This window comes from Nerophis ophidion, linkage group LG07 (assembly GCF_033978795.1).
Source record: "Nerophis ophidion isolate RoL-2023_Sa linkage group LG07, RoL_Noph_v1.0, whole genome shotgun sequence".
NCBI classification, from domain to species: Eukaryota; Metazoa; Chordata; class Actinopteri; order Syngnathiformes; family Syngnathidae; genus Nerophis; species Nerophis ophidion.
In genome coordinates, this window is record NC_084617.1 from 53,559,411 (window position 1) to 53,582,226 (window position 22,816).

The 22,816-nt window shown below is 41.2% G+C and overlaps 1 protein-coding gene across 3 annotated transcripts in view; it reads right to left on the bottom strand.

Annotated features, from left to right (window-relative positions):
* Positions 1 to 20,323, bottom strand: part of LOC133556500 (solute carrier family 2, facilitated glucose transporter member 11-like) — a 29,747-nt gene extending 9,424 nt beyond the window's left edge. The window contains exons 1-9 of one of the 3 annotated variants that reach the window (XM_061906478.1): positions 20,165 to 20,318; positions 5,689 to 5,827; positions 5,513 to 5,611; positions 5,277 to 5,437; positions 1,788 to 1,912; positions 1,577 to 1,706; positions 1,340 to 1,488; positions 961 to 1,148; positions 55 to 165 (exon numbers count right to left, since the gene is read on the bottom strand). In XM_061906478.1, the coding sequence (XP_061762462.1) occupies positions 55 to 165; positions 961 to 1,148; positions 1,340 to 1,488; positions 1,577 to 1,706; positions 1,788 to 1,912; positions 5,277 to 5,437; positions 5,513 to 5,611; positions 5,689 to 5,769 (1,044 nt within the window). In that variant the 5' untranslated portion in view covers positions 5,770 to 5,827; positions 20,165 to 20,318. Of the gene's footprint in view, positions 1 to 54; positions 166 to 960; positions 1,149 to 1,339; positions 1,489 to 1,576; positions 1,707 to 1,787; positions 1,913 to 5,276; positions 5,438 to 5,512; positions 5,612 to 5,688; positions 5,828 to 12,314; positions 12,492 to 20,164 lie in introns of those variants that run through there. The other 2 variants (XM_061906476.1, XM_061906479.1) reach the window with 2 other exon arrangements.
* Positions 20,324 to 22,816: the final 2,493 nt, after the last annotated feature.

A 22,816-nucleotide genomic window follows, 5' to 3' on the forward strand; every position in this document is an offset into this window, starting at 1 on the left:
CAAAACATCAAATGCCCAATAGTCTTTGCAGCAAATGAAATGTAAAATACTCACACATGTCAAAGCAGTGAGGCATTCACAGGCACCAGTGCCCATGGTTGCATACAATATTTTGTCACTCGGAATTCCTGCTTGTCTGAACACATATTCTGCATAAAAATAGATCTGCGGAAAAAGCAGAAGAGAATAGATTTAAAATTAATTGTTCATTTATGTACAAAGTAACCAAATTGAGGCTTTTTATAGCAGGGGTATTCAACTAAATTGTTTTGGGGGCCAATTTATCCAGTAGGCAAAGGATCTTTCCTTTTTTGTATATTTTTGAAAAACAGCGTCCCGTATGGTAGACATTTGATTTTAGTCTACTTGTCAGAGTTACAGGAGATCCATCCATCCATCCATTTTCTACCGCTTATTCCCTTTTAAAAAGGCTAGTCATAGATCATCTCTATGACAGCACTCAAGTGTTTTTAAGAATCGGCTGCAAAAATATGAGTATCTTACAAGTTTTTTGAACTAAACTTGTGGGCCACCAGTTGAATAGCCCAAATGGTGAAAAAAAGAGGAGCTAAAATGGAACCTTGACGAACACCACTAGTATAACTAAAGACGTTGAACAAATAACTGCTGACTGCATCTGAAGTAAACAAGATACATCAACACCTTAGTTACAAAAATCACATTGTAATTACCAAAAAGGAGAGTACTTAGAGAGGTGCCTTGAGGAATGCCTCAATTATGTAAAATACAAGTTTGGACCCCAGTGTTCTGTGTTTGCTACCAAGGTCTGCCAATGAGTTTACAGTGGTCCAAGTTCCTGGAGCACTCTAGTTTTTTTGAGGAATGGGCTGTAAAAATGTTTGTCTCCCAGGTCTAAAAACTAAATTCCAGTTGAATAGCCCTGCTTTAGAGCAATCCACAATAGATCCAGTGTTGTAAAAGGGGCGGTACATCACATACGGCGTTGACTCCATTGAGCTGCTGAGCTGCATTGAGAAGTATGATGGTGAGAAGGTGCCAGCGCATGTCGCGGTCCGCAAACAATTCCCACGGCTTTTTGGCCGTGAATCCAACCAGGTTGTTCCTCTCGTTCTCAATGTCCTCCATTTCTTTTTCACAATTTACAGCACCGTGGAGTTGCTTTACGGCTGCGTGAGAGAAGAGAGAACAATGTGTGGACTCATCTCCTCACATATCCGGAAAGGCACGAGGTCCTTTTTTTGTGAAAAACCAAGTATGATCACATGCTTGGTCTTATGGTGATGAAAGCATATGTTTCTGTCTATGTCGATTTCTGCTAAAATCATGTTCACTGAACAGAATCAGACAGTCCTTTTACCTTTTTTGCATCCCTCATCATCTCCTCTGTCAATGAGGAGAAAGCGAGGACTCTCCGGGAACCAGGGGAGGGTCAGGAGCTGCATAATCGCTGGGATACCCGTGGTGGACAGCAGAATGGGCCAATACTCTTTTTTACCCAGCAGCTCTCTGTTGAACCACACAGCTCGTCTAGTACTATACACACACTTCCAAATATTGACATGTTACGCCAGTCATAACAATAAAATATGTTTACTTGAGCCCCATCACTTGTCCAGTCAGAATCCCCCCAGTGAGAAAAACAGAGGTCCCCATTCCCATGAGGCCACGGATGGCAGTTGGAGCGATTTCAGTCAAGTACAAAGGTTGAACACAGAGGCCAATGCCTATGTATATGTAAGTAACATATGGTCACATATGGTAAGCAAATATTTGTTGAACATTCTGAGGATATTTCATTGTGTCACCTGCATTTACTCCAATGAGAAGACGGCCGATGATGATGAGTTCAAACAATCCTGTTCCATAGCTCAGACCCATCATCAGTGCAGCAGTTATTGCCAGAATGTTGTTGGTCAACAACGTCCCTTTCCTGCAGCAACATAGACGTATGACCTTATATGACATGACACTATATACCTTATATGACATGACATTATATGACAAGAAGAATACTGAGTTGCATCCCAAGAACACCACACCTACTGTGATGCAGGGGGGTGCAAACATCATGATTTGGGGCTGTTTGTCTGCTAAGGGGACAGGACGATTGATCCGTGTTAAGGAAAGAATGAATGGGGCCATGTATCGTGAGATTTTGAGCCAAAACCTCCTTCCATCAGTGAGAGCTTTGAATGGTTGACCCAATACTTATTATCCGCCATAATTTACAAAAAAAATATTTAAAATTCCTCCAATGTGAATTCCTGGATTTTTTTTTCACATTCTGTCTCTTACAGTTGAAGTGTACCTATGATGAAAATTACAGACCTCTGTCATTATTTTAAGTGGGAGAACTTGCACAATCGGTGGCTGACTAAATACTTTTTTGCCCCACTGTAGTTCTCAACTCAGTTTATCTATTGAACAAAAGTGTAGTTTGCGGTTGTCTGAGGCTGACTGTCTTCTCTGAACCCCTTGGAACAGGGGTGGCCACACTTTTACTGCAGTCGCGCTATCAATTAACCGAGTCGAGGGAATCTACCTCATTTATATATATAATTTATATTAATGCATTTATTTATTTTTGTTAACAAGTTAAAGGTGTTTATTGATAATACAAGCATGTTTAACACATGTAGATTCCTTTCTTTCATGAAGACAAGAATAAAAGTTGGTGTATTACCTGATTCTGCTGACTTCCATTGATTGGAATCAGACAGTAGTGCTGATAACGTCCGCATTTTCAAATGGAAGAGAAAAAAAGTCCTATATATAAAAGTGGTTGGTTTTTGACATCTTATTCGTCCAGCTTCTATATTAATTTTTATAAACTTTACAATAAATACATTGGCGGCAAACACTGTATCTTGCTAGCTTGTGCTCCCAGCTTTCTGAGACTTTTCTTTTGTTAGCGCAGGCAGGATGAAGCAGCGCTTTTATTGTGAAGACGGGAACTGTGCAGTCGGTCTTCAGAGTTTTGACAGCAAGTACGGCGTGAGAGTCTGTTGAAATAAAAAGTGTTTCTCGCTTTCTCATTTATTCTTAACGAGCTCACAGCAACCAGCGTCATCTGTGCCGAAAGTGACGTCTTGGTGAAGATCGCAAATTTTTAGGTGTATATCTTTTTAATGCCTGGCTGGCGATCGACTGACACAGTCGACCGGTAGCTTGCGATCGATGTTATGGGAACCCCCAATTTTCATTATATTCCAAAGCCAAACAGGACATAAAAGTCCTTAAAAATATTTTGTATTAAAAAAAAAAATTGTTGCCTCAAATTTGTTATTAGACATTAGTCCTGAAAAAATATATACATTTCAAGCTTCCTTTTTTTTTCACACCCTAAAATGACTAAATTAACTAATATGACGCAAATGTATACCAATGACAATTGTGGCATCTTTTGATGAAAAGGCCATTAACGGGTTAAAATCAGGGCTGCCAAAAACAACTCGTTAACTCATGTGATTAATCACCAAAAAATTATCGAATGAATCATTTATCACCGCAGATTAATCAAGCAAGTTTATTTTGACAGGATATGCTCCTTACCTTAGTTGCGAATAGTTACCAGGTGTGCTGACTTCCAAATTTCACTTCAAAAATACATCCAGACGGACGGGACTTTATATTATATAATACTTTATATTAAACTGTTACCAAGTTTTGAGCAAATGAATGACGTGTAAAACATATTTAAAATGTCACTGGATGACATTCTGACAATAGAATTGTACTTGTGTCCTCACATCCGGGCCTTTTTAAAGTTGATTTAAACCATGCAAGCGAGTAATAACTTGTGATTAATCAGGATTAATCCAACTAAAAAAAGTGATAAAAATTAAATAATCATTTGACAGCACTAGTTCAATAAAAAAAATAAAAATTACATGTTTGGTATTTTTGTTTAGGGCTGAAATTTCTTTAAAAAATCTGAGCAAAAAAAGAAAGAAAAAAACTTTTTCACGCCTGTCAGAGGTATTTGTTGTCGAACCCCAAAATGCAGAGATGGAGGCAGGCATTGGATATTAAGACATGATTTAATATAGATAGAACAAGAACAAACAAAAAGCATGCACATGGGCGGAATAACAAACTAAGGGAGCTAGCACTGGGAGTTAGAAAAACAAAAAGGAACTTTAGCATGGAAACTGGTGGAAAACAAACAGAAAAACTGGAAATAGCTAATGCTAACAGAAACAGCTTACCGCTACGACGACCAGGACAACATGTAGCACGACAGGTAGTAGCTGTAACAAAACGACACGACAGGTAGCACGACAAGAGTGACATGTTGCAACAACAATACAATACAATGATCCAGCAACTGACATAAGACAAAGCAGGTACAAATAGGAGCGGGCTGATTGGTAATGGGTGTGGCCAGGTGCCAATCAGCCGCTGCTGAGGGGGAACACAGAACTCAGGAAACAAGATAGGAAGCTGACAAAATAAGAGTACTAGACAGGAACTAAAGACAGGAGATACTAAACACAGAGGAAACAGACAAATGCAGAGGGAAAAAATAAAACATAGACAAACTGTCAGGGGATAGCCTGACAATGCCTTTTGAAAAATGAAGGACTTTTATGTGAGGCTGCAACGATTAATCAAGTAATTACTAATTGTTAGGTTACTATTAATTAGACTAAAAGAAAGCTTTGATTTATATTATTGATTAACTGTTTAATGAGTGTAACTAATTAATATTGACACAATTCGTACCGCATGGAGTGCAGGGAATGCGTGAAATATTAAAATGCATGAACATAGTTTCCGCACATGACAGCGGGTTTTGTGGGGGTGTTGTGATCTGTGTGGCAGTGAACAACGAAGATTTTTAAAATGTATTTTTTTCCCTTAATGCACATGTTAAAAGTGCAATTTCGATAATGATGATTTGCACTTATTAGAAAAAAAGAATGAAGGTCTTGGCATGCAGAAAAATGGATGTTTATTTCAACATTTTTCCCTAAAACAAGCTTAGCAGCTATGAAGTATGTTTCATCCGATTGACAAAATCGATAGCTGCAGGCCTACTGATATGTCCTTTCAGGCTTTGGGGTATTGTGAAATAATAAGTGCAAGTGTATCATAAACATTGAAATTTTTTAATGTACCAATAAAAGACTCTTATTGGAAAAAACGCAAAACTAAAACTGAATTTACTGAAAGGGCAAAAACATTTCTGATGAAATGAGGTAACCAAAATACGGCATAAAAAAGTAGCTGCCGGATTGTTCACATTGTTCTTGTCTTGGATCATAATTCACTGTAAAAATGTAAATCCATACCTCCCCAGCTTTATTGACAATGTTCCTCCAACTGTTACGCCTACTAGTCCTCCAAGGGTAAATACTGACACAATGATGGACCACAATAAGGTGAGAGCGTCCTCTGCAATCCCGGTCTGATAACGCACTGTCCAGGTTTGGTTGATGAAATCTTGCACATACTACAAACATGGAAAATATAGATGTACCACATTGATCGAAATGAGAAAATGTCCCAAAAAATAGAGCAATATTACCATGGTGGGTGCATTAATGACGGAGACGTTATATCCATACTGGAAGGTTCCTCCTATACAAGCAGCAAAGGTTGCCAGAAGAAGGGATTTGTTTGGAAACTCCAGGAAAGACAGGAAAGCACAAAGAAGACAAAATGTAATTTCACCCCACTGCAAAACAACTTAACACAACATACCTTTATAGCCCGTCTTGTTTCTTCCGGCTGTTTAATTAGCAAAGGCGTATATTCATAATCGTCCCTATTATCTTTCGGCATTTTGTCTGTTCCCCACAGAGCGTCCTTCTTAAGCACGCTCTCGAAAAGAAAGCCAAATCTGATGAGAAAACGGTTTTATACTGCAGCAAAACACTGTTCTTCAGCCATAACAATAGGACCGTGGCCTGTGAAGAATCGACACATTTCCACTTTGAAACAATTTCACACATGGGGCCGTAAAATGTGGATGCGGTGCAAGAAGTTTTCCCAGAAAAGACAAACTGGAGTAATTCACAACATTCTCAAATGTAATTATACAGCTTAAACAATAGTGACAAAAATGTATTTTATTTTTGGTGTTAAAGCAGGCCAGTACGTTTTATGCATTTGTGTTACAGCTGCAGGACGTATGAAGAATTGAATACATTACCTTGATTCATGTGTCAAAAACAAAGATTGCGACTTTAATTTTTAGTTAATCATGTTAACAAAGTACTACGGTGAATAAAGCCCATTTTAGTGTGGATGACTAACATTTCCTTACTAAGACCAGCCCTTTAATGTTGTGTTTTTTTTTTTTTTTTACATAAATTGAAACAATGTTAGGCTATCAGGGCCTGCAAAGCCTTCTCTGCTTTTTACCTATAAATTCTAGTATTTGTCCAATGAAATCAAATATTAGTTTTTTCCTGACAGCCTGTTTTGTACTGTGTTCATTATGTGTTACGGTCTGGTGTTTGTCTGGACCCCAGGATGCAGAGACGGCAGGTGAAGTGCAAGTAAGAGTAGGAATGGGTACCGTTCGCATTTGAACTGATACCGGTATCCATTCCCCGGTACCTGGGAACTCATCAGTACCACTTTTTGGTATTTTGTATGAATGTTAATTGTTTGATGATATTTTTTTTTAACGCAACATTTAAAATTGAGCTAATTACGTTACCTGTGCTGACCAATCATCATATCTAATTTTCTTATGAAGTTTGAGTCTCATTTGCAATGCAGTTTCACTTCCAGGACATTACATGAAAGTAGTGTACAGGCTATCTTGTTGTTTAACTAGGAAGCAGCTTTTTCCGTGAAGCTGAATGTGTTTTGTTGTGCCCTACAAAGTGTTTACACTGTAAGTAGCGTGCTTTTTACATTATTGATTATAAAATTCATCTTAATTAGGCCCGGCAGCAATGGCTATATAGGCCCTGTTGTAATTGCCCCATACAATATTTTTCAACCACTTCGATCACATTTTTGAGGCCTTTAATTTTTACAAAACTCACAAATTTTTGCAAGCACGTTTAGTCAGAAGAAAAATTGGATGATTTGTCGTTACCGAAGATGACACATCAAAATTGATTCTCTAGTAACCCCTTGAAAATTAAAAAAAATTTGCCCCTGCCATCAGATTCACGTATCTTCACGAAAATTGCTGGAGACATCGATCATGACACATAAAAATCTCAAAAACCCATATATGAAAACAAACAGGAATTTGGCCATCTTGATTTCGTCTGCCATTTTTAGGCCAAAAACAGGGGTCATACTTTAAAAAAACTCCTCCTAGGGCATCTGTTCTTAACCTGGGTTCGATCGAACCCTAGGGGTTCGGTGAGCCGGCCTCAGGGGTTCGGCGGAGCCTCCGCCACGGAAGTAAAGACACATCTGAATTATCATGTAAATAAAAACTTCTCCCTGTCAGCGTATTATGGATACACCTAAACAACGTTCCCTCTAATTTTCCATCTGATTTGCAGGTTTTTTGATTGATTGATTGAAACTTTTACTAGCAGATTGCAAAGGACAGAACACATTATATGAAACAGTACAGTTTGCACAGTACAGTACATATTCCGTACAATTGACCACTAAATGCTAACACCCGAATAAGTTATTTTAATCAATTCATAGTAATGTGTATAAGGTGTGTAATTTGTTGGTTTTGTTTTTTAAACAAGGTGATGTTCATGCACGGTTCATTTTGTGCACCAGTAAAAAAACATATGACTTTTTATTGAATTTGAAAAAAAACAACATTTTATTTTTCACTAAAGAAGGGTTCGGGGAATGCGCATATGAAACGGGTGGGGTTCAGTACCTCCAACAAGGTTAAGAACCGCTGCTCTAAATTAAGTCTTTATCACTTAGACAATGTTCCCCTAGTGTCCAGATAACTCTAAATTAAGTCTTTGTTACTAAGAATATATTCCCCATACTAAAGTGTTACCAAAAACATACAACTTTATCTTGAATTTGAAAATAAAAAAACTTTTTATTTTTCACTAAAGAAGGGTTCGGTGAATGCGTATATGAAACTGGTGGGGTTCGGTACCGCCAATAAGGTTAAGAACCACTGAATTAGTTGCTTATTAACATGCAAATTAGTAACATATTGGCTCTTAACTAGTAATTTTTAAGTCCTTATTAATGCCTTATTCGGCATGGCCTTATTATATATAACCCTAACCCTCTAACCCTGACCCTAACCAAATAACTCTAAATTAAGTCTTTATCACTTTGAATATGTTCCCCTAGTGTCCAAATAACTCTAAATTAAGTCTTTGTTACTTAGAATATGTTCCCCATACTAAAGTTTTACGAAAAACATACAACTTTGTCTTGAATTTGAAAAAAAAAAAACACTTTATTTTTCACTAAAGAAGGGTTCGATGAATGCGCATATGAAACTGGTGGGGTTCTGTACCGCCAACAAGGTTAAAAACCACTGTCCTAGGGACTTTGACGAAATGACTTGCCGTTAAAATGACAGATACTAGACGTGTAGACGATAAAATAATTGCTAAGGAACTTTTCCTACGTCGTAAGATGTGGGCGTGGCATGACTCCAAATTTTGATCCGGATGTTCGCCACAATACACAAAATGTTAATAACACTGCTCTACAAAATCCAATCTTGATCTTAATTGTTAGATCTGTCAGTACCTATTCGAACCCATTCATAATGGGCAGAGCCTAAAGGCGAAAACTGCTCAATCTACTATCAAACTGTCATTACTGCGCTTTAAAAAATGAGATCTCCTTACAAACGGACTTGAGGCTTTTATGTTGGGGTGTAATCATGACTACACATTGATAACAGTCATAACTTACTTACACATTCTCCGTTCTTCCTGAAATTTTGATGCTGGGTCGGGCATTGGGAATGGACGTGACTGCATGCATAATGCGTTCCTGCAGTCTCGCGTGACTCTTGAGGTGTGGGGGTGTAGGGGCAAGGGCCCTTTCAAAGCTGCGGATTAGGGTTCGAGCAGCAAAAAGCTTTAAAAATTGGATTTTTGTTATCCTCCCACTTGGTCTTTATGAGTCCCTTAACATGCATGAAAACTCACCAGTTTTTTCAGTTTTGGGGGCCCAAGCACAAAATTTTAAATTTGACTAAATGTGAAAAACTACCCCGTGTTACCAGATTCACATAACATCATGAAAATCGATAGAGACGTCTATCGATAGAGTACACACATACAAGTTTCAAGAAGCCATATTTGACAATAAACAGGTAGTCGGCCATCTTGGTTTCCGTCAGTCAGTTTTAGGCTAAAAATAGGGGTCGTAATTCAACAAACTCCTCTTAGAGATTTTGACCATCCATCCATTAATTAAATGTAAATATACATACGTACTTATCCATACTCATTCATGGTGGGCGGAGCCCTGCCGCAAAACTGCTCCTCGCCATCACCACTCAAACTCATTATATCACTTTAGATGATCAGATATATTAATAGCATAGAGTTCACATTTTAGTTCTAAAAAACAAAGCGTAGATCTTTTAAAAATTACAGTAATTGTTTAAAAAAAATCATCCAAAACTCTCGTTCAAAGCTACAGTATATTTATATTTGACCATATGTTGCTAAAAACTTCAAAGTAATAAATTGTATTATCATAGACACTTCTATATTTGGCGGTGCTGTACATGCTTGAACAGTGCGTCTGGAAAGTATTCACAGCGCTCAATTTTTACACATTTTGCTATGTTATAGCCTTGTTCCAAAATGGAATAAATAATTTTTTGTTGAACCTACAATACCCCATTATGATAATCTGAAAATGTTTTTTTTGTAGTTTAGCAAATTTTTTTAAGAATAAAAAGCAGAAAAAGGCACATGTACATAGTTTTTTCTTGCCCTTATGTGGGCTCTGTACCACGGATGTCGTGGCTTGTGCAGCCCTTTCGAGACACTTGTGATTTAGGGCTATATAAATAAATTGATTGATTTTCATAGCCTTTGTTCGATACTTTCTTGATGCACCTTTGGCTGAAATTACAGCCGTAAAGTGACGTTTTGCTGGCATCGTGGTGATGTTTGTTCTCTCGTGGGTGCAGTGGAGGATGGAACACAACGTGAGGGTAAGGATAATGATTTATTAACACTATAAAACAAACTAAAAACAAAGGCACTTGCACAAAAGGCACTAACAAAAACCAACAGAACTAGCATATGAGCTAGAAAATAATAAAAAAGTCCAAACATGAAGGGAGGGCGGAGGGAGGACACGGTGGAGGGTCGCCAGGTCGCGTGTCCCGAAATCCACCGAGGACAAGTCAGGTGGCGGCAGCGGATGGAACGCCGCTGCCGTAAAAGTCTTGGAGGGCGACCTCGTAGAGGCCACACCCGTGGCCGACTTGGAGGAGGAAGCGCCCAACGAGGAGGGCGACCTTGTAGAGGCCACACCCGTGGCCGATGTGGAGGAAGAAGCGCCCGGCGAGGAGGACAACCTGGGCAAGGCCACATCCGTGGCCGATGTGGAGGTGGGTGCTTCAGCGCCGTCGTCATGGTGGGCTTGGAATCTGCAGACGAGGAAGGTGCGGGTACTGCAGCCAAAGCAGGGCCGAGTGCAGCAGGCGAAGAGGGTGCGGGTGCTGCAGCCGAAGCAGGTGGCGCTGTCGTCGCCATGGAGACAGGTGCTGAAACAGCAGGCGAGGCCAGTGCTGGAGCTTTGAGCGTCAGCAGAGTAGCAGGCACAGGTGTCCGCCGAGGAGCAAGCACTGGTATCAGCCGCAGTGCAGGCACTAGTGCTGACGCCAGCCGAGGAACAGGTACTGGAGTGGAATCCAGCACTGGGTACGGTGCTGGAGTGGGATCCAGCACAGAGTCCGGTGCTGGAGTGGGATCCAGCATAGTGTCAGGTGCTGGAGTGGGATCCAGCACAGAGTCCGGTGCTGGAGTGGGATCCAGCACAGAGTCCGGTGCTGGAGTGGGATCCAGACCTGGACTATGACACAGACTCAGACTAAGACTTGGAATCAAACTATGTGTAGGACTCAGACTGTGACTAGGACTAGGACTAAAGCTAAGACTATGACTAAGACTAAGCTAGGACAAGGACTCGAACTATGACTATGACTAAGACTAAGACTAGGACAAGGACCAGGACTCGAACTATGACTATGGCTAGGAGTAGGACTATGACTGCGACTGTGACTATGGCTAGGGCTAGGACTTGGGTTAGGACTTGGGCGAGAACTTGGACTAGGACTTGGGCTAACTACAGCTAGCCGTGGTGCCGGTGGAGGCGGCCTAGGAGGTGGTAGTGGTCTAACTAGCCGGAATACCGGTGTAGGATGACGCACAGTAGGTTGCGGTCTGGCGGGACAAAAGACCGGTGGAGGAGGTCTGTGGAGGTAGAGGCTTGGCTGAGCGCTGCTGTGCTACCTCCGTAGCACAGCTACCAGCACTAGACCCCCTTTCCAAAAGCGGATGCCAGACGCGCTCTCCACGGTCTAAAACTACCCCTAGGGGTGGGTGGGGGGAGGAACAGAAGGAGGTAGACTGGGTGGGAGGGGCCAAAGTCACAGGTGGCGGGTTTTGTAAATCATAAGACCAACTTTGAGACTGTAAACAAATATCCTTTAAAAATTAAATAGCTTCACTTAAGTCCCCAGTGGATGACTGAGGGAGTGCATGCTCTAAAAAAAATTATTCATCTCCACTCTGTTCTGGGGACGTCAGAGGGCTGACGTCACGGGTGCAGTACCCGTGACTACAAGACCATCCGGAGGAGTGAAATGAGGCAAAAAAAAAAAGGATTACCAGACATGGGGGAAGAGTCCTGGACGGGTTGAAACTGGCTCTGTCTCAGAGGAAGTGAAAGTGGAGTTAGCGCTTCTCTGTCGCTAGGGGACGCGTTTCGCCGCGGCTTCTGCCTTTGCTGACACGTGCGAGCGGGGTGAGACGGTGCGTCGCTGGACCCAGCTAGAAGGCTGCAGAAGCAAGGTGGCCGAAACTTGTCAGGTACAACACTTTACCTTACTAGCCTATATAAATAATTTTCTGCCGCTTGTCCCTTACGGGGTCGCCGAGGGGGCTGGAGCCTATCTCATCTGCAGTCATTTTGCACAGAGGTAAAAGTTACCACGTGGTGACTTACCTGTCAACAGGAACAAATCCTTAACAACAAAAGATAGGTTGCTGAAAGTTATTTTAAAGGCTAACTGTGATGGTCTCATGCCGTCGTGCGGGTTCCCAGGACCACCAAGCACAGACATTTGCGAGCAGGTGTCGACTTCTTTATTTTCCAAATAAGAAAAGGCTTTTGCGGGTTGTTTTTCAGCCGTCCGCGCTCTCACTGTCCGCTCCTCCGTGTACCTTTTTAGCCATCCACGTCGCTTGCGTCTGCCTCTCGCTCTAGCTCTAGCTCTCTTCCTCATCGCGTGCGCTGCTGCTTGTTGTGTCTCTCGTCTTTCTCGTCCTTCTGCCCTGTCGTCCTCTGCTGCTTCCCTTTTACCTCTTGCGAGTAGATTAGACGATCGTGCCCAGCTGCGCGATCCACACACCTGATCTTGTTTATGGCGTCGATCCCGGCGCGCCCCGCCGGCCACGCCTCCTCACCGCCATCCTGGAGCAGGCTCTGGTGTGCCCTGCCTCGCCGTCGGAATGCCGGCCCCGCCTCTCCAAAGTCCTCCATCGCCAGACGCAAGCCGAGACTCCGACCGGCTGAGCGTACTCTTCCCTACTTTTTTTTAAGGGGCGGGAAATGACTGTCACGGCCATCTGTGCCCCCGGTTTTCTGTTCATTTTTCCCTTGTTCTTCTTTTACTTCCCCTTCTTTTTCTTCCATTTCGTATTTGTCTTTTTCTTCGTCTTTATCTTTTTCTTCGTCATCTTTTTCTTCTATATCTTTTTCCTCCGTATCTTTTTTTTCGGTATCTTTTTCTTCTTTTTAATCTTTTTCTTATTTTGTATCTTTTTCTTGAACTTCTTCAACTTCTTCTTCTGTATCATTTTCTTGAACTTCTTCAACTTCTTTTTATTTAACTGGTGTTGTCCGACATGGTCCGTCAGCACCTGCAGGAGTTGGCATTGTTATCGGCCGGCCAGTGCGCCTACGAGAGCTCACAGGGGATCGTCCTCCCCCGCCTCCGGTGGTCCAGCCAGGTTAGGCGCCAAATGTGACGGTCTCATGCCGTGGTGCGGGTTCCCAGGACCACCAAGCACAGACATTTACGAGCAGGTGTAGACTTCTTTATATTCCAAATGTGAGGGTTCCAGGGAGAAGGAGACGGCACAGAGACTGGGAAAACGTATAGCCTGGGGCGTCTTTATTTAAACAAGGAGATATCTAATCCTATATATCTATATATACACATATATTCCGTATGTCCTTGAATTGCCGCCGGGGCGCTAATTAATTTAAAACCTCTTCTCACTCCTGCGCTTACCAAAGGCATGCGGTAAAAGTAAGCATGTGCTAATTATTTTAAAACATCTATTCACTCCGGCACTTACCAAAGGCATGCAGTAAAAATTTGATGTAAGCTTGGACCTTAAATCCTACTGAATACCTCTTAATCTTCCCTTTATGCGATTTCAAATTACCGGTATTGAAATCAGCCTCCTCCATTTTGAAAATGATGACAGGGGAAGTGTCACACATGACGTCACAAGTTTGACCAGGCGGTAATACTAAGCATGCGCTAATTATTTTGCGAAGCAAGTTTGACCCGGCAGTAATTCAAGGCTGGCGCATACTATATGCCCTGCTTCAATTCAGGGAAGTACGATATATATATATATATATATATATATATATATATATATATATATATATATATATATATATATATATATATATATATATATATATATATATATATAATATTATATCTATATATTTTATATAATATATTGTATAATATTATATTACATATTATTATTTTATATTATATTATATTGTATTAATTTATATATATGTATGTCAAATATGATGTGTATGTAACCAAAAGGAAATGGGTGCAAGACTATGTGTAGAATTTAACGGAAGGTGTTTTACCATAAGTGTTGGAGGTGCGTGTTGAGAGGAGCGGTGCTGTCAGGCAAGGGAAAGGCAGGCAGGGAAGTCCAAGGGCGAAAGCTTGGTCGAGAGGCAGGAGCGAGTCGTCGTTGTCCGGGGGCGGGCAAGGAGTCGAGAACCAGGAAGCAGGAGGAAGACAACGGGAATCCAAGAGGACACGACACACAGCGTGACTCGGGGACGTACACAAGGAACTGCGGGGTGAGGGAAGACACGACAATTAACGCAGGGAAAAAAAGACACACAGATCAGGATCAAAAAGACAACTAAGAAGCTGGAGACGTGTTTAAGGTACAGTAGCTGGGTCAATGTTTGCTGTAGGCAGCATTTACGTTCTCCTGTTTTTTCTCCTTGTTATAGTAAGTTTGCACACACTAGCATTCCTCGTCTTTTTCACCATTGGGGACATTTTGGTTTTGTTTATCTCCACGCTTGTTAGCGTCCTCAGTTTGTATTTTGGATTCTGCTATAAATATATTAAAAGAAACTTCATCTTACCTCCATGCTACTCCTGCTTGCTTCCTGCGTTGCTGAGGAACACAACGATCGCAGCCATGCGCCCTTGCAGACGTAACATATTGACCCAGCCAGATGAAGTGTTCCTATCCGACAAGGACAAGCAAGATATCCTCCTGGAGCTCAGAGCGGACGCCCAGCCATGGGAGTGCGAAGACAAAGCGGAGCTGTTAGAAGAAGATCTCCCTCCCAACGCCATGGTGGCATGGGGGCAACTTCTGGCTAAGTTGACGGACGCAAAAAGCCGCATCCTCCCCCACTCGCAAGCCATCCGGACGTCCTCCTCAGTACTTTGCCCACAGGCATCTTCTCTTCACCCGACACAGTCAGGATCTCCATCAACCTGTCAGCGTAATCTTGGTATAATCAACGCTCACCTTTCCACTGTATACTATGCTTGGGATTTTGTCAAGTGCCGCCAAGACTTGTACCTGTCGCGCGGTGACGTCACACCACCTGGGAAGCGAAGGCTCTGGCAGCGCCCGGCACAGTGCATGAGCATGCGCAGAAGGACAACAAGGCTTTTCCCTTGACGTTGACTACCAGGCTCTTCCCGTGCGGCTTCTCTTCCCCATCACATGCAGGTAATTTTCCAGAAGGGCGCGAGCGGCGCACACGCACAAGGCCAGCCCCAGGCTTCCGAGAGCTCACTCGCCCTTGCCCTGTGCTCCCGCCAAACTCGCACAAGTGCTCCCCGCACCAGCTCCATGTAGCATCTGGAATCTGCTTCCTAAGGGGGGGAACAGTGCTGGTAGCATGTCAGCGGGGCAAGCAGACCTCCTTCCTCTGAGGTTGCTGCCTGCCTCTCCTCCAGCGGGGGCCTTGTCGGTTTCGGCCCCAATTCCTGCTCCAGTGCTGCAAAGCAAGTTGGACTGGCCAGAGAAGTACAGCGCAGAGTGGATGGACCAATGGTACCAGGGAGTGCTGAAGGAGCTGGAAAGGGAGTAACAGTCCCGTCTAGTCCTGCAGCTACCTACTGCTCTGGCGCCACCATCAACCCTGGTGGGCCTGCAAACGTCATTCTCTCTATCTCCTGCTCAAGCACTGCCAAGCAAAGAGAGTCCTCCAGAAAAGTACAGCGCTGAGTGGTACAATGGGGTGCTGAAGGAGCTGGAGAGGGAGGAACAGTCCTGTTCAGTCATGCACCCACCTACCGCTCTGGCCCTGCCTATGCCGGCAGAAGAGCCGCCTGCCTTGCCTCTGGCTCCGCCCACAACGGCAGACGATCCGCCTGCTCCGCCTCTGGCTCCACCCCCGCGGACAGACAAGCCACCTGCTCCGCCCACGCTGACAGGCGAGCCGCCTGCTCCGCCTCTGGCTCCGCCCACGCCGACAGACGAGCCACCTGCTCCTTTACCCGGGTCATGGCATCATTTATGTTTGGTAATGTTTCTGTTTTAGTGTGTTTCCTGGGTGCACCCTCTTTTCCTGTTTTCTGTTGGTTTCCATGGACACTGATTTTCCTCACCTGTCTTAGTTTAGCAATTAGTGTTCCCACCAGGTGTTTAGGTTACTCACTCCCCTTTATATTGTCCTGTCACCCAGCAGTAGTTGCTGGGCCAATGTTTGCTGTAGGCAACAGTTACGTTCTCCTGTTTTTTTCTCCTTGCTATAGTAAGTTAGTACACACTAGCATTTCTCGTTTTTTCACCCTTGGTGACATTTTGGTTTTGTTTAGCTCCACACTTGTTAGCGTCCTCAGTTTGTATTTTTGATTGTGCTTTAAATATATAAAATAAACTTCATCTTACCGCCACGCTACTCCTGCTTGCTTCCTGCGTTGCTGAGGAACACGACAATCGCAGCCATGCACCCTCGCAGACGTAACACCAAATAAGAAAAGTATTTTGCGGGTTGCTTTTCAGCCGTCCGCGCTCTCACCGCTCGCTCCTCCGTGTAGCTTTTCAGCCGTCCACGTCGTTTGCGTCTGCCTCTCGCTCTCTTCCTCGTTGCATGAAGTGCTGCTTGCGAGTAGATTAGATGATCGTGCCCAGCTGCGCGATCCACACACCTGATCTTGTTTATGGCGTCGATCCCGGCGCGCCCCGCCGGCCACGCCTCCTCGCCGCCATCTTGGAGCGGGCTCTGGTGTGCCCTGCCTCGCTGTCGGAATGCCGGCCCCGTCTCTCCACAATAACCCATTCTAATTTGTTGTTGTATTCTGATACAGCCTTTCGTTGAAGCTATTATATTCACTATTATTTTATAGGCATTAATAGATTGCTTATGTTAAAGTCAAAGTACCAATGATCGTCACACACATACTAGGTGTGGTGAAATTTGTCCTCTGCATTTGACCCATCCCCTTGATCACCCCCTGAGAAGTGAGGGGAGCAGTGGGCAGCAGTGGTTTTGCGCCCGGGAATCATTTATGGTGATTTAACCCCCAATTCCAACCCTTGATGCTGAGTGCCAAGCAGGGAGGCAATGGGTCCCATTTTTTTATAGTCTTTGGTATGACTCGGCCGGGGTTGGAACTCCCAACCTACCGATATCAGGGCCGACATTCTAACCACTAGGCCACTGAGGGGGTTACAGGGGTCTATCAATCAATCAATCAACCAATCAATTGATCAAAGTTTATTTATATAGGCCTTAGTCACAAATACCTCAAAGAGCTGTACAAATCACAATGAAATTCTCGGCTCCGATCCCACATCAGGGCAAGAAAAAACTCAAACGAATTGGAACAATGAGAAACCTTGGAAGGGACATTAGATGGATAGGAATGTGATTGATTATGTGGGGGTTAACTGTGTGGTTCGCTATGGTGGTCTGGTGTCGCTTCTATTAAAGTAATTTTATTCACTATTATTTAAGAGGCAATTTTAGAATGTTTGCAGCAATGTAATTAAAAGTCATAGGTCATAATACTATTGCCGAAATGGCTTTCGACATAACATGGGCGGACCCTCACAGTCTTGTGTTAGCCCTAACCCCGAAAATGTCTTGGATCAAGGTGGTACTTGGACTTCCGGCGGCACATGTACTCGGGCCACTAGAACATTAACATGTGGCGTCGGTACCTGAAGTAGCAAAGAAGTAATAATAATGGGTAGTCGTCCCCAATTTCCAAAAGCCATGTCTTGTTATTTAAAGTTGTTGTATAACTCTGAGTACATTTTTTAAAAGGCAGTTAAAAGACATTTGTTTAAGCATGCGTTGCAGTAATATTACAGTAATGTTCCATTATCATTTGTGTTATTGTACATAGTTATTATTAGTAGTTTTCATATTTATTTCTATATACATTTTTGTAGTTGAAATGTTTCTTTTTGTATTTTTACCACGAGAAACCTTTTTATTGGTAATACAGAGAATCACTTAATTAAATATTCAAACACAGTGTTACTGTTCAAACTGTGTGTAATGTCACAGCGGCCAAAAATAATTAAATAAAATACGCTCCGGAATTTCATGTTGTAATTATAGTGGTACGTTGAGAGCCAAGTGTTTTCCGAGGTGGTACTTAGTCAAAAATTTGAGAACCATTGCTGTACAGTACAGTAATCAGTTTGATTATACGTAAAAAATGTATCTGCTAACACTTCTTGTTAGCTTTTTATTATGTTATGTTTATATGGTGTTATTATAAGGATTAAATTATATAGATTACAAAGGAGTTGACGTTTTTATATACTTGCATGATAGTTAGGTATCTACAAAAGTTGCTTTATTATCAACACCGTTAATAAATGTGTTATGATAACATAAGATTGAGTCTGGAACTAATCACTGTGCAAGAAAAAAAGTGATATGATTTAGGAAGGAACTTAGATGTCAACTAGCATCATGGAATGTTCAACTTTTAACAGATAGCCGACACCCTCAGAGTGTAATCCATAAAGTTATGTGAGATTTGAGCATGCCTTTTCAAAAGATCACATTGGACCAGATTTACTAAAATTTTAGAGTATGTGGTTTGCCCTCAACATCTTGGAAATGTGCAGACAACAAAAAAGAAGAAAACTTACGTGAGAAAAGGTTCTGACTCCCTAAACCCTCTTTTGTTTATGATCTAAGACAGGGGTCACCAATCCACCAGGTAGCCCGTAAGGACCAGATGAGTCGCCCGCTGGCCTGTTCTAAAAATAGCTCAAATAGCAGCACTTACCAGTGAGCTGCCTCTATTTTTTAAATCTTAATCATTTACTAGCAAGCTGGTGTCGCTTTGCTCGACATTTTTAATTCTAAGAGAGACAAAACTCAAATAGAATTTGAAAATCCACAAAAATATTTTAAAGACTTAGTCTTCACTTGTTTGAATAAATTCATTTATTTTTTTACTTTGCTTGTTATAACTTCCAGAAAGCCAATTTTAGAGAAAAAATACAACCTTAAAAATGATTTTAGGATTTTTAAACACATATACCTTTTTACCTTTTAAATTCCTTCCTCTTCTTTCCTGACAATTTGAATCAATGTTCAAATATTTTTTTTTTTTATTGTAAAGAATAATAAATACATTTTAATTTTGTTCTTCATTTTAGCTTCTGTTTTTTCAACAAAGAATATTTGTGAAATATTTCTTCAAACTTAATACGATTAAAATTCAAAAAAATTCTTCTGGCAAATCTAGAAAATCTGTAGAATCAAATTTAAATCTTATTTCAAAGTGGATTTTAATCTATTTAAAACATGTCATCAAAATTTTAAAATTAATCTTAATCAGGAAAAATTACTAATGATGTTCCTTAAATTCTTTTTTTATTTTTTTCAAAAAGATTAAAATTAGCTAGTTTTTCTCTTCATTTTTTTCCGTTGAATTTTGAATTTTAAAGAGTCGAAATTGAAGATAAACTATGTTTGATATTTTAATTTTCATTTTTTTTTCGTGTATTCTCCTCTTTTAAACCGTTCAATTAAGTGTTTTTCTCATCATTTATTCTATACAAAAAAACCTTCCGTAAAAGGAAAAAAATGTACGACGGAATGACAGACAGAAATACTCATTTTTTTATATATATAGATTTATTTATTAAAGGTAAATTGAGCAAATTGGCTATTTCTGGCAATTTATTTAAGTGTGTATCAAACTGGTAGCCCTTCGCATTAATCAGTACCCAAGAAGTAGCTCTTGGTTTCAAAAAGGTTGGTGACACCTGATCTAAGATCATTCAAATGTTTTGTCTCTGATTGTCAGTGTAGTCTGCAGTTTCATTAAATAACAAAATATTAGTTTTCTCTTACATGGTCTTAAAAGCACTTCTGCAAATGAAAGCAAAACTGGCTTGATGGCAGAAAACTTAACTCTTTCGTTACAACATCATCTCAAGTTGTACTTTCGTAAGCATTGAAAGTAAATAGTAAAGACTACACCTTAGAGTTAATTTCCAATATTTATTGCAATGCACTCATGTAGATGTTCTCTTACTGTGCAAATCAATAACAGGGGATTACTGCACATTGCATAAAAGTTTGTTCACTGACAAACACGCTTTATGCATTGCTCACAGACCTAACCAGTGGAAAGTTAAAGCTTTTGGTATTTGTTGTTTGATCATAAGAAGCAATAACATCTCATCATTTTTCTTTCTAAAACTGTTCATTAGTAACTGCTCATAGTTAATTTAGTGAAGAGAAAATATTATATGCTATGACTAAAATGGGAGAAACATAAGAAGCCTACCTCTTTACGTAGTAGCACGGGTGGTTCTTCACTGGCCTCCATTCTAAAACTGCTGCTAGAATCAAGAATCAAGCTTAGATAAACAAGTGAAGGACTTGTTTCGCGGAATGTTGCTGCAAGGTGCAGCATATGATCTGTGCTCCATGAGTGGGGTTCGGGTGTAGCGGTGGTGGTGTGTGTGTGTGTGTGGGTGGGCGGGTGTCTAGGGGTTGGGGGATTCAGTAACCCTTCATACTGCATTCTTGCGGCCAAGGCTTGTGATTACTGGTCCATATAGTGAAAACAATTACACAGTTGTACTGTTTTTTCAACTATGTGTGGCTTTTTACCATTTTGTCTGCAAAATATAAAATGCGTAAAATTATAACTGCATCTATTGTTTTATGCAAGGATACATTGATCAGTCTTTTGCATAATGTCATCCATCCATCCATCCATTTTCTACCGCGTGTCTCTTTCGGAGCCTAGGGTGGTGCTGGAGCCTATTCCAGCTGCACTCGGGCAGAAGGCGGGGTACACCCTTATAAGTTGCCACCTCATCGCAAGGCCAACGCAGATAGATGGGCAACATTCACACACAAGGGCCAATTTAGTTTTCCAATTAACCTATCCCCAGGTGAATGTCTTTGGAGGTGGGAGGAAGCCAGAGTAAAAAAAAAAAGTGCAAGGAAGGTCAATGGAAAACTGGATTTTTCGTTTCTCAAAGAACAAAGTGATTTAAAAAAATCTGAAAGAACAGTGATACTCATGCATTTATTCTAAGGAAAACAAAATACATGTGGTACGAAAATGTCCATCCATCCATCCATTTTTTACCACTTGTCCCTTTTGGAGTCGCGCGGGGTGGTACGAAAATGTACTCAAGCAGTTAAATGGGCACATGTAGCAACAACTGCAGGAAAAGGCATTGAAATATCCATCCATCCATTTCCTACCGCTTGTCCCTTTTGGGGTCGCGGGGGCTGCTGGAGCCTAACTCAGCTGCATTGGGGCGGAAGGCGGCCTACACCCTGGACAAGTCGCCACCTCAAAATCATCAGGATGTATTTAGCAAAACTCCAGCAAGGCAATCCATAATCCCCATAATCCTTTTGAGAGTTTACACCCAATTTAGGGTGTGTTTTTTTTAAGAAAAATAAACCTGGACGCTCCATTGAATGCACACAGGATGAACAGTCAACTGGAAGATGTCAAGTACAGGAAAGGGCTAAGCAAAGCAGCGTTCTATTATCAGAATGTTATTACTGGCGAGGGAAAATCGCCATGCCTTAGTGTGAGTAATAAGAGTGCCCCTTAAGAGTGTTTTAAAAAAAGAGCTGTTTCTTTGCTAATTGTTACGCTTTAAGCAGCAAAAAAAAATTTGAGTAACAAGCATCCCTTCCTTAGAATGGCGTAGCAAATGTCACAGCGAACCTCATTTGATCCGACCAAAACATCTGGTCTTACTCAGTATCATCAGCTTATAGCTAGAGATGGACATAAATGTGTTTTGTACCTTGTAAGTGAGTCTGAAGGACAGTGCTTAGAAGAAGAAGTGGACGATATTCATTGAATTGGAGAAACAAATCATCAAAAACATGACAGTGTCATCAACTTGGTGATGCAATTTGAACGTATCACTGCTAGTCTGCACCATACTGAAGCAGAATGAGTCTATCAAAAGCTAAGAAAGTTAAAATAATATACAAACGGCAGATGTTTATCCATGAAATATTGATAAGATGCTGCGATGAGGTGTCGACTTGTCCAGGGTATACACCGCCTTTCGCCCGATTGTTGCTTAGATAGGCACCAGCGCCCACCGCGACCCCATAGGGAGTAAATGCTGTACATTATTATCACATTACTTCATAAAACTGCTATAGTTTTTAGTAGTGCATTCCTTTGTATTGTTTTTATACAATATTTATTAACTAAAAGTTTGTTTTTCTGTTTAAAATACATGTCAAATGTTAGGATTGTGCTGTTTATGGAGGGGGCAAGCACCATTGATTTCAATTAATTTCAATAGGAGAGGTTGGTTTAAGATACAAGTGTTTTGAGTTAAGAGCTCTGTCAAAGAACCAATTAAGCTCGTAAGTTGAGGTACTACTGTGAAACAAACTATAAACGTATTTTTAGATTTTTCAGTATGCAGCTTTGAATGGAAAAATGTTGGTCACATCTCACCTGGGAGTTTCAAACATGAATCTTTTAGAGAGTAATCAACAAGAAGAACACTACATTTCACTGTTTGTCCCTTGTGGAGGAATAGATGCTTTGCTATGTTTAACATGTGTATGTTTTACATACACTGCCCGGCCCAAAAACTCTGTGATACTTTGTTGGACAGCTTTTAAATGCCAAATATTTTTTGGGGATGTCCATAGTAATAATCCAGCCAATCTACGATCATCTGTAATAATAGAACACACATACTGGACACCATCCGAAAAGGAAATGGGATTTAAAAAAACTGAAATTAAAACATCTACTGTTGTTTTTACAGTGTGTTACTGTAAATGGAAAAACTGTACCGCTGTTGTTTTTACGGTAAAATTCTGGCGACTCAGCTACCATTTTTTTACTGTAAATTATGCAATTGTTGTTTTCATACTGCATTACTGTTACTAGAAAAAAAACATTATTTTACAGTAAAATTCTGGCGACTAA